Genomic DNA, 15,592 nt, shown 5'->3' on the forward strand with positions numbered 1-15,592 from the left:
GCATCCGCATTCTCGTTTCCCAGGATTCCACAATGGGATGGTATCCATTGGAATAAAATTCTTTTATTGAGTGATATTAATTGAGAGAGCATTGTAGGCAATGTTATGTAATTAACAGGAGGTCTTTTTTATTATTATTTATTTTTTGGAAGGAGGTAGGACAAATGAAGAAACTGGAGATAATTTATAGTTGAAATGAATTATTTAGTTTGGAAATGAGGTTTTCCTAGATTCATCTCTTACAAATTCGGAACAGAGTTAGGTTATAATAAGAAATAAATGCAAACAATGAATATGAACTTATTTACTTTATATAAAATGTCTGACATATCCAAGTCTACATAGCTCATTCATACAATACTGCCCATCAAGTCACAAAGCAACCTCTCCAATGCAACAAAGATCTGATATGTTCGGTTGCTTCTTGATGGCAAAATAAGCTCACAGTAAAAATATATCTCTACTTCTTACAGCAAGTAATCCTTCTGACTAAGAGGCAAGAATAAAAAAATATCTTAAGTACACTAATATATTAAATAAATCTTAACATGAAATAAAAGGAGACAGTTTGCAACTTCTTGCGCTCTCTATAGCTGCTTGTGCTGCGGTTTTTTACTAAGTGAATCACATTAGTAAACTGAGCACCTCCCAAGAAATAAAAATGCTGCTTTATTCATTAATATTTTAAAATCACAATACTTCCAGCAAAAACTATACCTACCATCTACATGACTAGCCTACAATCATCTTTCTGAATGGAACTATTAAAATAATTCTTCTTTTTTATTAATTTTTACATTAATTACTACGAAATATGTATATAGAAGTCACAAAACGAAATGGACTTCTATCTGTGTAGGATAAAGTTAACTAATACCTACAAGGCTGTTCAGAAATCGATACTCCAGATTTAATGTGTTATATTTAATGACAACACTCACAATAATGTGTTTTATACAAGTGACTATATTATATAAGATGCTATCATTGGAGACAGGCGATTTAACATCAGTAGTGCACTTCTATGTTCAACAGAAGCCACTAACAACTGTTCACCAATGTTGTGAAACATTTCTGTATTCATCTATACTTTATAATGCATATAATTTTACCACATACCTTCGTCTGATTTTAATACTCAGGAAATTTGGAAGTTGAACCCACAAAACAGCTCATGTGGGTAAGGTTTATTGTTGTTATTTTTCGTTATTCTTGGTCTCCATATGAAAATGCTGACATAACCTCCAAATAGTCCATGACAGCACGATCTTTCTCTTTTCATGTTTTATAATTCACCATGTTATTATTTTATCGACAGTTTCTGCAGTTTGGAGTACTGATGTAATGGGGAAGGACCACAACATCAAGCAGTATTAATTTAAATTACGCAATACAATTTTAGATTAGGAATTTGGATTAGGAATGCTGTACTACTGTCTGCTACAATAAGAACATTTTTATAATGAGGTTTAGGCTACATAGAATTAAGATGCTGATTTTGCTGCACATACTCCTTTTGTAAAATGTGTGTGAACTATGTAATAAAATGCTGATTGTTTTACTTTCAACATATTTATATTACATTATATATATCAACATAAAACTGACAGCTGATATAATATACAGTATTGAAAGCAAATATGCAAAAAAAAATTGAAGTTGAGGAAGCAAAAACCAAAAAGAAAAATGAATTTAAAAAAAAGGAGAAATGAAGAATAAATAAAAAGAAAACATATCGTATTTACTCGCGTAATTTCCCCTAAAACATTTTTAAGACATATTTTTCAGAATTTTATTTCTCTCGCGCAATTTCCCCCTTCCACATTAAAAAAAAACGGACACTCCTTTTCCTTTCAGGAGTGCCTTTTGTTAAGATTCTAAATACTGTAAAAATATGCATTATTAATTTCTTCTAGTACAGGGAAAAATGCTGATGATTTCCCTGATGGCACACATGATCTGAATTTATTCTCTCATTAAAGTAGTAGAGCGTAAAATATATGTACGTTTATTACCTTTACGTAATTTGCAGGGGCATAAGTTAATTTTCATACAAATATTTTAGGAGCAAAGTTTAACACGGTTATCTGTAGTCAGTCAGGACCAGGCTAACGGCATTAGAACTGATACACACCAGTACAAAGAAATGCTGCAATACTGCTCAAAATTTTAACTGTATATATTGTTATTTAGTATTAAGTATTGATTTTATTAATATATGAACCAGTGGCAAAGCCAATATTTAAAGAGTGGGTAGACAGAAAGCAGTACATTACTATGTTATCGATGGAGAAAATTATATTCCCATCGCTAAATTATATTTAAACAGTTCTCAATACAAAAGTTTCATTCATTTTGTCGCTGAAAAATTGTTCAAAGTAATTAGATCTAGCTACGCTCAATTGGCAACACTGACTTCAAGCATAGGAAAGTTTGAATGTTCTTGTTGGCCGAGAAACATGCCTCCTAGCAATGTGGAGGGGGTGCTAGAATTTCTTTCTGCCATCAAAGAGCCTCATGCTGTTTTCCATTCCCCTCAAACCCCCAGTAAAGCCATGACTTTTGAAGAGGCTAGCAAACATTTTTCTCACGGCGGATCCTTGTCACTCGGTCCAAGCACATCTGTCATTTATATGTGCCACCATCTCGTGGTCAATGAGAGGAGAACCCAGTACAAACAGCTCATCTTCACAATCACAACAATTATAGCAGATAAATTTTATTGCAATATTTATATTTTTTAATCATGATGATATTTTTGGATAGGCATTGCCTCAATTACCTCCAGGTAGCTTCTGATATTAACTGTATTCGTTGCATAATCCTCACACCCATGCCCCCCCCCCCACCAATTCTTCGCCTCCGAATTAAAAAAAAAAAACGGGAGAAATTACGCTATTAAATATGGTATATGTACAAAGATTTCAATTTTCGTTTCCACGCAATAAATGTTTTAAAAAATTTGGCTCCTTGCTATACTGGTATATATAAATAAATAAAATAATGTAATACAATTACAAAAACATGTATGTGAATTATATATGCGTATTACTCTAAGAATTAACGTATTTTGCAAACAAACTGAAAAATACAGAAGTGAATAACAAAAGCAGAATGGCCTGTCTCCACTGCTTACAAAAACATTTACAAAAAGTTAACATAAACAGCAAACCTTCAATAAATCTGGAGCCTATTTTCTTAAACACCCAATGCTTGTAATACTGCGCAGCAAGTTTTAAATATTCTATTACTTCGAAACATTTATAAAAGTATCAACACTCAACTAGCCCTATACCCAATACACTGCTCACTGTTAAAACTCAAATTGGACCCCAATAATTACTCAGAACTGGAAGAAAACAATATTAAAGATCTTTTAAAAGATATACTAAAAGAGTAGTAGGCCTACGTTGTATACAATCTTTCTCACCTCAAAAACAATAATTATCAAAGAGGCAAGGAAGAGGTTAAGTGGTAACATGATAAAAATCTGATCTGTGTCAAATCATCATTGAACAACGGATCCAGATTGCTAATACTATACATATGTAAGTGTACGAACTATATGAGAAAGAAAAGAGCACGAGGTTCACCAAAACACTGAAAGGACAGGACAAGAACACGTAACATTTTATTCAGACAGCAATATTTCTAGGGGAAGGAGGAGATATATCATTGTATCTACTGCCTCCCTGATTTGTATTATTTCTTGTATATTGGTGGTGAAACTGTAGGTCATTGTTATAATCACATGTTCCATCCTTTCTCATATATACATCATATGTCAGGTGTAAGAACATCGCAGAAGACATTTCACACAGTATTTACTCACTGATGTTATACTTAACCAATAAGTACAGATTATTTAGCAACAGACCTAATGGCATTGCCATTAATTCTCCATCAAGATCTTTTATTTGCTTGTTAATAATATAAAAACTTGAATCGGCATTTATTAAAGGATATCACACTTAGAAAAGAGTTTCTGAAAAACTACAGTCCAACAAAGCTATTATTCCCTCTGTTCCAAAATATGGTATATAAAGATGTAATTAATTCTGTTCCAAAATATGGTATACATTTGTTAAAGTTCTCAGTAATACAATGTAACTTTAATACATCTTCTAGATACTTATTTATTTGATAAATTAACATAAGAAAAACATAAAAATTAGGTACATTTTATTCTGTGTGATGTCAAATTAATAAAATAAAAAACAAACATTGTTTTGAGATAGGCCAATTATAGATTGACAAATCGAACTGAAACCCTGACCAAGTTACTATGTGAGCGCTGGCTGTCTTGGGGAGGAGCAAGTGAGAAAGCATGGGAGGAAGGGAGAGAGCACTATGCACTATGTACTTGCAGATCCACTCACAGTTTGTCAAACCTGCTAACAAAAGCATTAAAAGGTTGACTAGTTGCCTGCAATGCTAGCATAATGGAACCTTCCTAGCCCACAGTTGAGGCAAAAATGAAGAATCCGTTATTGTGGTAATACTGGAGAGTGGTTCTTCTATTGGTCGCGATGCCCACACACACCCTCTCAGATATTTACATGGTGATTGGTGACTGAATGACGAGGAGCGAGGGGGAGAGAAGAAAGAAAGAGAGAGATTCCAGAAGTTGGTGTGTTTTACGGGGTTTCACTTGAAGTTGTCAAACTATAACATAAAAATTGCACTAAATTACAACCCATTTTTGTAAGACTGTTGAGCCTTAGATGTTCTATTCAAAATTGACTGGGTTGGTGTTACGTTTTCTGCACCAGGAACACCATAGCAGGTGTTCTGTTCATAATGAACTATTTAAATATTATAGTTTGATGCACTACAGAAGACTAGAAACATTCACAACTGCACTGTCTGATAGTCCTTTCACTACTGAACAGAATATCACACCGCAAAACATTTCATGCATGCATGCGCAATAATCAAACTTGTTTTGTTTGTTACTATACCATATTTTGGAATGGAGGGAGTATATTAAATATTAAGTCAAAGGTAAAGTCAACCCCAAGACAGGCAAAATTGGCTCAGAGAGTGGTGAGACAACTGATATTTAATGGCAGTAGGGATGTCAATCCTATGTGTCCACCGCCTTTACCCCAAGAAAATGCCCTGCACCTGGTACTTATTTCTGTCAGAGACTGAGTAGACTCTAGGGCCATAGTGCGGCTGGAAGGATTAGATCACTGAAAAAATCCATGACCCCATCGGGAATCGAATCCACGAGTTTCTGGCTTGCATATTGAATATTAACAATTCTCATTGGAGCCTGAGATAATCATGTTATTATAATTTTTGTTTTCCTTTCTTTGCAAAGGGTCTTTCACATGATAGAATCTGTTGGATTGCTGTTACCCATTTCATCGCCATGCTACTGTTACTATAGCAACCTCGCTGTCTACCGCCATACTAACTACAGTAGAACCTCGCTAATTCAAGCTTCAGAAATCCGAGGCACCTATATCATACGCATGCTTGTTGCCGTAATGTGGATCCCCGCTGCCATAGGTCATGTCTCTGTCACAACAATGTCTGTTACTCAAGCGATGGCATGATACTGCCACGCAAAAACAATGCAACATTCTGATGCAGAAGTTGCTTAAAGATTTCTTAAAAAATACTCTCAATATGATTGGTTGGTTGGTTTGTTTCTAATGCTCGGCACAGTGGAGTTCTGCCATTTGCCTTCTTGCTTCCCAGTATTGTAATGACAGATCTGTAGCCGTTAAACTTTTACAGTTCTTCAGGTGTGTCTTATCCATTCTAGGTGTTATCTTCTTTACAAAGTAAACAATTAGGATTAGGAAAAATATTCATTTTATATAGATGAACAGCCAAACAGTTCAGTCAACAGACATCAGCAAAATACTGCAATTCATGTTAACCCTTCTATTATCAATTCATAATTTAGTAGAATTTGCACAAATGCTGTGATTGCTAAATAATCTGCATGTTATATTTATTTCTCTACAATCAGGATAATTGATATTCTTAAACCTGACATTCAACTGTCTTACCAATTTTTTACCTTCCAACATATGGAATAAAACTCCAAATTCTTTTGGCTGAGTCACACAGTCTTATGTGAACAGCTCTTCCACTTTAGGCAAAGTGAACATTAATCTTCATAGGATTACATCTTTATGAGCTGGACTTCAAGTGAGATCTCACTTCAGGAAAGGATTCAGCTGGCATCCATTTTCTGGATACAAACTCATCCCATGCAGTAGGCTTTAAAAACAAGAAAGCAATATATATAGCACTGAATAAACAAATACAAGGTGTAATCAATACATTTCTACCAGTAGCGGCCCGTGTTTACAAAGGTTGGCAGTTCTGCATGAAAAATAGTGTATTTAGCAAACGCATGCTGTTTATTACATCTAAATCAGATAATTTGTGTAATTACAACGCCTTCTCAAAGTTGACTGTGCCCCCGAAATTGTACTCCAACTATCCGCGCACCTTACCCACCTTATGTGCTACACCTCTCCCACGTGGTACAACTACACTTAGTGGAGATATGGTCCATATGTTGATACCGGAATGAACAACCATCAGGAACTTTCTATCGTTTGAATGCTTTTAACTCCTACCGAATTTCGTTACGCAAACTTTTCTAGCCTACTCCCGTACCAGCAAACGGAATTATAAGAATTGAGCGGGGAGTTCTCTATGCAATTTCCCTTTTAATTTAGAAAATGGTTGGTCGTTTAGGTTTTCATTTCATTCATTTTAATATAAAATACTTCCTTAGACACACTGACTAATCACATCACACCACCCACAGTACTTAACACACTTGAACTGTAATGATATATAGTAAATCCAGAAGCCTATAACGCAGGTCATAAAGAGATGAGGGTGTTGACGGTTCTTTTGTATATTCAGAGAGAGCTGCTTCGGTTGCAGCTCTAATGGGAGGGCGAAGGAAACAAGTTTTCTGCTGCCCACTACCCTATGTTGAGCTCCAGGAACTGCCGATCACAGAACCGAAAACTACACTACAGATAAAATTCTCGAGCAGTTCAAGGCTCCTACAGACAGTAAAATCTCGAATCGAAGGAGAATGAATTGGGAATATAAATGAAACAATGAACTAGATTACATGTTTTACGTTTTTAATTTTACAGGTCCATGTAAATGGCGGTTCTGCAGTTCTTATTGTACAGTCGCCCCTGATCTCTAGACTGAATTTTCCAGGTGAGAGTACAGCTTAGTTCTGCAGTGGGTTGCAGCACTTCTCTTTGGTTCTGTTGTATGGAGTACTGTTTTGTTTGCATTGTGAGCTGAACTACTTCAGCTGTTTTGAACATGTGCTGCTGGCTATCTGTGATTTTCACTGTGGCAAATTTTGGTAATCAGCATGTGTGCATAAATTTTGTTTTAAGCTCACAAAACAATTTCTGAAACATACGAAAATGTTAAAGACAGCTTTTGGGGTAAAGCGTTTGGAGTCATACCCTAAATCTTACATTCTTCAAGAATATGTGTTATCAGTGGCGTGTGGTGATAAATAATCCTGGTGGTGCACAAATATTTATTATGATTATGATTATCGTATTATTATTATTATTATTATTATTATTATTATTATTATAGGTACTAACGACGACATAACTACTAATATATGTTATATAGATATAGATAGCAAAGTAAAGTGTTCAATTTCTATTGCAGCATAACCGTAAATAATATTGTTTTCGCTATATTGCGTTTTATAACACAGTTCACACGTTCACAAGCATTCGATACGTGTGTCGTCTCATCAGCCTTAACTACTAAAAGTCAGCAGCTTTCTTTATTTCTTTGAAATCTCATCATGGCATACATCAAAATGGCTTGAAGGACTTTGTTCTGTATAGTGTTTGATGTGCTCTTAAACACTGTTCCTCTTTCCAAATGTTCCTTAAGAGTGCGTCTAATTCAGAACTAAAATTGATCAGGCCAAGAAAAATACTAGCGTTTAAAGATGAGTTTCCCTCTTCGTGACCTCTTAAAGCAACAAAACCGCACGCACATATCTGTTCTTGGTAACTTTATCATTGTGAAGTGCAACAAACCAATTGTGTCTGTATGTTTGTTTGACCCAACACTGCTAATTTAACATTATTGTTGAGTGTGCAGCTGAAGAATCGTGTTTTTATTTCTTTCATTCATGTGCTTCAAATCAATCATACCTACAAAACGATAATCAAAATTATTTAGTTACTACGCACAGTCCTACATTCAAACAGAAGAATAAATACAATTCATAACACGTAGCCTACTTGTTTTTGTCAATGAATGTTCGCCGCCGAACAATAGGCAAGGAAAACAAAATATAGCGTCTTTTATATTGCAGCCACATATTGTATTTTTCGTAAGTCCGAATGTTGAATTTTCTTGTCACTTCTCTATTACTATTCTTCGTCACTTATAATTTTAATTCCTGTGTACGTCTACCCATCTTTTTTATTTTTATCTTTTCGTGTTAAGTTCTTACAGAAAATTACATATTTAAAAGATTTTGCACACTATTCATTGTAATATTTATGATAGAACGGGCCAAACAGCGACTGCAGAACACATCTGAAAGTGCTCCTAACCCCTCTTACGCACATTGTACTGGCTCCCTAACATGCTCCAAAGCCTGCCAGTGAAACTCTACTACTGCGCATGCTCGAATGGAACAGTGTGCCGCAAGTGTCGAGTGGTAAACCTAAGTCCCAGGTGTCAACAAGACCAGTACACGCGCAGCGTTATTTTTAAATAGTACCGTATTATAATAAAAAATTATGTCGCTCACATAGTCTACTGCAGCTCATTGATATAACTTATAAAACGTGTGTTATTTGAAGAGGTGGTGCACTGCTCCTGTGCTCCTTAAGAGAAATCGCCACTGTGTGTTATACATTTGAGTACTGTAACACAGATTTCACAGATGGTTTAACTGTGAAGTTAACAATTTCTTTTGTAAAAATTTTACTAAATTCACTTAACTCGTTCTCCCCCATAGAGTCTTCAAATGTTATCTCAGATGTTATTAAATGTCATTTCCTTTATAAGTTTTTCTCATGTGTTTTTTCTTCAGACTCTAAAGAATAACCGAATCTGATTGGTGCGGCTCGACAAAGTTACCAATAGGAGTTTTGTCAGGATCCGTCTGTGCTTAACTATTTAACAAATATTAGTAGTTTACAATATTTGTCACATTTATTTTATTTAGTTTTTTAACGTTTTCGGCTTGAGTAAGCCATCTTCAGAAAAAAGTTTTATGCCTATAATATACATGAAGTGGTACATATGTGTATAGTACAAATAAATGAAACAGTTGAAAATATAAGTCTCTGTGGAGATGTGTGAACATACAATGATTAAAACATTACTGTATTAAAAACAAGGCCTATATAAGCCACGATCAAAAGTTATTAAAAAGTTATTAAATACTAAAATTAAAACCATGTGCGATGTGGTTGCGATTGAAATAGGTTGGTTTATCTGTAGTAATGTCCAGATCTGACTAGACCAAACACTTGTCTTCCCACCTCCAGCGTCTATAGGGATGTCTTCACAGCACACATGATATTGATTCCCCATATTCTAGTCAGATCTGGACATTACTACAGATGAACCAACCTATTTTAATCGCAACCACATCGCACATGGTTTTAATTTTAGTATTTAATAACTTTTTAATAACTTTTGATCATGGCTTATATAGCCCTTGTTTTTAATACAGTAATGTTTTAATCATTGTATGTTCACTCATCTCCACAGAGACATATTTTTCAACTGTTTCATTTATTTGTACTATACACATATGTACCACTTCATGTATATTATAGGCATAAAATTTTTTTCTGAAGATGGCTTACTCAAGCCGAAAACGTTAAAAAACTAAATAAATAAATGTCATAAATATTGTAAACTACTAATATTTGTTAAATAGATAAGCACAGACGGATCCTGACAAAACTCCTATTGGTATTGTATCTGCTTATCGGCCCTCACCATGCCTTTCAAATTTTCGACAAAGTTAACTTCCTCTGTGTGGCTAGCAATCAAAAGGATGCTGAATGTTAACCTTCAGAGAGCAACGATAATGCCAACAACCCCAGTTTTCCTCCAATCATCATTATGGGTGATGAAAGCTGGATTTACGCCTACAATCCAGAAACGAAACAGAAGTCCAGCCAATGGAAAGGTTCAAGATCCCTATGACAAAAAAGGCAAGGTAGGTCAAAGGCTACATGAACCCAATGCTGACGTATTTTTTCTTACCAGAAAGGAATTGTTCACATGGGGTTTGTTCCTCCAGATTAAACAGCAAATGCTGCTTTCTACATCGAGGTCTTTAGTGCCTATAGGAGAAAGTGAAGAGGAAGGACCTCTCAAATGACGCAACAAAACGTAGCTGCTACACCATAACAAAACATCTGCCCACAATGCCATTAAGACTTTTCAGTTTTTTTTTTGGTAGGGGAGGGCTAAGAATATGGTTGAGGTAATCTAATCCCCCTATTCGCCAAAGATCAAAATGAGACTAAGGCTGAAGATTCCAGACAGTAGACAAAATTCAGCTGATACCTACTTCCAGGAATCTTTTAGTCAAGGCAGTGTGCTGAGATCACTGTCCAGCCTTAGAAGAAGATGATGATAGTCATTAATGTCTGAGGTATGAGAATATGTTTTCACGCCATCATTCTGGGGATATATCGACAGCACCTCATATACTGGTATTACTTAATACTACTTTAAAATCTGACTACAAGTAGAAACTAAAGACTTTATTTATTACTTATATAACTAGAGCCCAGATGTTCAGGCATTTATTTTGATTAAAACAGGCAGGCATATAGGCACTAAAAAGTAGTAAAAATAGGCATTTATTATTCATGGAAACAGACAAAAAATAGACAAATACTTAATAAACTATCCTTGGTTACATGTCATAACAAGATGCTTTTTTAAGTTGTCAACTGTCTTAGTGAGCCGCCCGTCAGAGAGAACGTTTTTCATGGCGGAAAAAGATCTTTCTATTTCTACTGAAGTGATTGGAGCAAACTTAAAACAACTTATTTCAGAAGGACTGTCTATACTTTCTTTCAGAGACCGGGAAACACCGACTGTGTATTGTCTCAAAAAGAGGGATATGAGAAGGGATTAGAGACTTCAAAATACGCGTGACTTGTGCATGCAAGTGACAATAGTAAAGGGACCTGGAGACTTGCTTTTAATATTTACGTCATCCCTTTTCTTTCGCTGGTAAACCCAGAAGTGACCTGAGCACTGAGGGTTATACTGTTCAAAGATCAAACAGACATATAAGATGGAAGTTTACGACTTCTTGGAAACATGTATTGCTGGAGAATAAGATTCTCAGCAAATATTTGTGTAAGGTGAATACATATTTTTAATTTGTACAACTGTTCTTTTTTGTTTTTTGATATAATTTATGTGCGGTTTATTTTAAATGCATTAAAAATATAGAAAATGTACAGCAACAACGTAAAAAGGCTAAAAAAGGCATTTAACCTTAAAATAGGCAATGAGAGCTAAAATAGGCAAAAAAAAAGGCAAAATAAAAATTGGGCCTATCATCCCCAAATGTGTGGAAACGTGTTTACCTCTCATGGGTCAGGCATACACTCAGTTTAAAAAAAGGCATTTTGCCTAACATCCGGGCTCTACTTATAACACTAAGCATTTTTAAATGATTACCTGATGGATGAGAAGATATCAATTGCATTTAGATAGACTCAGTTGGACTCTGGAATTCACTAAGGGCTTTGATAGGATTCTGAGCCTTCTTCTGAGAACCCTTTCGCACCTTAGCACGGACTTCCTCTGGTTTCTCAGGCCTAACCAGAGGCTTCTTTTCCGGAGCCTTCATCTTCCACACCACAATTGGTGACTGCAAGAGTAATGGTACACAGTAGTGTCATGAAATTAGGTATCGGTACATAGATTAAAAAAAATATGAGGTTATGGTAGAGCAAATAATACAAATGTAAATGCAATGATCTTTCATATCAATAAACAACCTTATACATACATTCAAAAATAGTATTATAAAGGGGTTTGATACTTCACAATCATATTTGGTAGAACAGTAATGAACATGTATTTAATAATACTGCTAAAAATACTGTTTTAAATTTTCTAGAAATTAGGTTCAAAATTTGTTAGTAGTATGTATGTTTACTCTACTTGAATATGGAATCCTCTAATTTTAATGTCAAGAAATTATAGTATTTTTACCTCTAATTATAAAGAAGGAACTAATTACGCCACATTTGTGAGCAGTAAAAGATGACAGTGTACAGCTCTGACCGAACTATGTGCCCATAAATAACAAATTAATATAAATGAGGAAGACGTGCATCCTTTACCAACATTTGAATAATAAAAAGGAAATGTTACACCACAAGCAGAACATGTATCACACTTCAAAACCAGACAAGATAAATAATTTCCTAACTTAGAACTTCAAAATACAGTTCTTACACATTAGAAATGGAAGGACAAATTGTATATTCTGTAGCTTTAAATTTAATGTAATAAATCTGGATAATTGAACAATGTCAGGACATTAACCACAGAACAAACTAAAACAATTTTTATATTCTGGTACATCACAAATACTAATGACTATGTTTAATTGTTATATTGTTTTTAACTCCTGAAGTTCTATCATAACTTTGTCAATTTTACGACTAACAATGCCAATAGTTTTCCTTTTATCATTTTGATTATGTACTTTCAAAAAATTGTTTTCTTTGTGTATTATTTCAGTCCAGCTATATGCCTCATTTAATGCAGCATTAGTCAAACTGACCAGTGTCTCAACTTCCTACGATGACAACCAGTGTTCAAATTTTGACGATTCAAGTGGAATTTGTGGTGAACAAAAATGGTTTTGGGATAGGTTTTATCGAAGCACTCCCATTTTCCCATGCCATGGCCCTACCATTTCTTAGAATTCATAATCACAGTCATTAATACTAAAAGCAACAGAAAACTGCTGTATTGTATGACTTTACCGGAAGACCAACTATGTAATATTTATAAGGTTAATTTTATATTAAGATAGTAACTGAGAATCCTGAAGTTAGTGCTGACAATTGACAAGGGATCCTTTTAGAATCATCATGCCGAAAAATCTCTTAGAAAGTCGTACTTAAGTATGTAAGAAAGGAGATAATACAAAATATTAGTCGTCATTATGAACTACTGTGTAAGGTGTTACAAAAACAACTTAAAAAACAGCGTAGAATCTGTATTTGCCAAGCTACTAGAACACATGATCGACATTGCTATTCATGATTCTTCACCTTTCCTCATTACCACGTCTGCAGACAAAATACACTGTACTTTATCAATATTCTTGTCTTCGACCTTCTTTTCCACATTATAAATGACGGTTCAGGGCAATACTACCATTACTGGTGCTGCTAGTTACGACAGTATTGCTCTGACCCAATGACAAGTATTGGTAGAGTGGTGGGAAATTCTCACAAGTGTTCACAACACAACACACCTTTCATAACAGACGTTGCTATAATTAAATTGTCACTTAACAGTTGCTAATCTATCTCAATCTGTAGCATAAGGTGCGACCTATATGATTTATCTTCACTATACCCTTTTTCATGCGACTTAGTTCATGAAGTGTGCTGTTTTTCAACTGCCCAGAACAACGCCGAGTCATTTGTGCTCAAGCAATGTTGCCTGATTGTATTCTTAAGACCTAGTCGCTGTTAGTGGTGGTCATTTAAATATTGTAGCCAGTAAGAAGATAAGACGTATGAACTAAGTCGCAAGAAAAGCATTATAGCAATAAATGGAAATGCTAGGTCTACTCTATTATTGGGGCAACACAATATTTTATGCTATATTTCACACTTTTTAATTTAGTTTTAGTGTATATTAATGAGAACATTTTTGTAGGTCACTCTTGAAATTTTCGAAGGAGTTTCGACATGATGTTGCAAAAGGATCAGTTGTACTATTCAAGTAAAATACACAATAAGAATATCCAGAATTCACTTAGAGATTAAAGCAGTCCTTTACATATTCTTACATAGCCTATAAAAATTTTTCTGTAAAGAAAGGAAGCTGTTTGATGTACTGAAACATGAAAAAAATATCAAATGCTGATTAATGACTCTGCATATATTTAACTAAAGATTAATTATTCGGATAATTTTTTAAACTAAAATATTTTTAAGTACACTTGCATGCAAAATAAATTTTGTTTGTGATTCAATTATATGCAAATACAATTACACAAGAGTAGAGTCATAAGACGAAATGAAGTTAACAAATAATTAGTAAAGAAGAAGTCTCTATCTGTATTACACTAGTTACAAACAAGTCTGACGATACCGTTAACATTCAACAATCTGATTCACAATTATACATAATATCCAAATTTATACATGTAGTTCTGGCGGACTCTGTACATGACTGAGGAAATGTTCTTATCGAGAAAGTGAACAGAAATGATTATATACATTTTTCCCAAAAACTCCTTATACTAAAATAATAACAGGTATGGGTGATGAACAAACAACAGAAAATTATCAGATAAAATTGCACTGCACTTTTTTGAGGCACATTATATTTTACGCAAGAGAAATTAAGTTCCACAATGGACGAAGTACGATGTAAAACATGTGGAAAAGATATGACTAGCATTAAAACAGCACAAGTAACTCATCGTCTAAAACAAACTTTAATACAAGTACATGAGAGGATTTAACTACCCAGCAGAGAGAGAAAGAGAGAGCGAAAAAGGTGGAAGGGAGGGGGGGAGAAAGAGAGATGGATGTAAGAGAAGGGGGAGAGGGGAGGAAGAGAATGATGAAAAAATATAGGGGGAAAGGGAAGGGAGGGGAAGAGGAAAGGGGGAGAGAGGAGAGAGAGAGAGAGAGAGAGAAAGTGTGTGTCTACCTTACAGAAGTACAGAATGTTTCGGAAAGAATTAAAAAATTACAAAACCAATTTCCTGCCCCAGGAAAAAAAAGGCATTTTCGACAAAATACTGTTCTCAAGAACACATCCACAGCTCCTATATAGAGTCCACATAAAAAATTAGTATAACATCTTTTACAAAGTCTCACGTATTCTACAACAAACTATTTTAAAAAGCTGCTTTAAGCACAGATTAAATTAAAGTCTGGAAATCTAATACAACAGAGTAGATGAAATTTCAACTTCGTACACATCATGGCATTTTGCATAAAGAAGAGATTTAGAGACGAATACCAAAATGTATTTGTATTACGAGGGGGATCCAGGAAATAACTACCGTTTTGTTGTAATAATTAAAAAAAAAAATATTTATTTGAAAAAACAAAGTCTGTTACATAACTGAAGCTTCCTTTACTTCTCTACATAATCACCACCTACATTTAAACATTTGTCGTATCTGTTCACTAGCTTTAGAATTCCCGTGTTATACTCCTCTGCCGCCAATTCATTAAGCCAGGTGTTCACTGTCTTCTTCAACTCTTCATCACTTCCAAAACGCATACCACCCAGAAAGTCTTTCAGCTTAGTGAAAAGGTGAAAATCGCTAGGAGCAAGGTCTGGACTA

The 15,592-nt window shown here is 34.7% G+C and overlaps 1 protein-coding gene across 2 annotated transcripts in view; it reads right to left on the minus strand.

Moving 5' to 3' along the window:
• Positions 1-5,997: 5,997 nt before the first annotated feature.
• Positions 5,998-15,592, minus strand: part of alpha-Cat (catenin alpha) — an 87,608-nt gene continuing 78,013 nt past the window's right edge. Inside the window, exons 18-19 of one of the 2 annotated variants that reach the window (XM_069816765.1) lie at positions 11,713-11,905; positions 5,998-6,240 (exon numbers count right to left, since the gene is read on the minus strand). In XM_069816765.1, the coding sequence (XP_069672866.1) occupies positions 11,741-11,905 (165 nt within the window). In that variant the 3' untranslated portion in view covers positions 5,998-6,240; positions 11,713-11,740. The remainder of the gene's footprint in view (positions 6,241-11,712; positions 11,906-15,592) is intronic. The other variant, XM_069816758.1, reaches the window with a different exon arrangement.

Source organism: Periplaneta americana, chromosome 2, assembly GCF_040183065.1.
Source record: "Periplaneta americana isolate PAMFEO1 chromosome 2, P.americana_PAMFEO1_priV1, whole genome shotgun sequence".
Lineage (NCBI taxonomy): Eukaryota > Metazoa > Arthropoda > Insecta > Blattodea > Blattidae > Periplaneta > Periplaneta americana.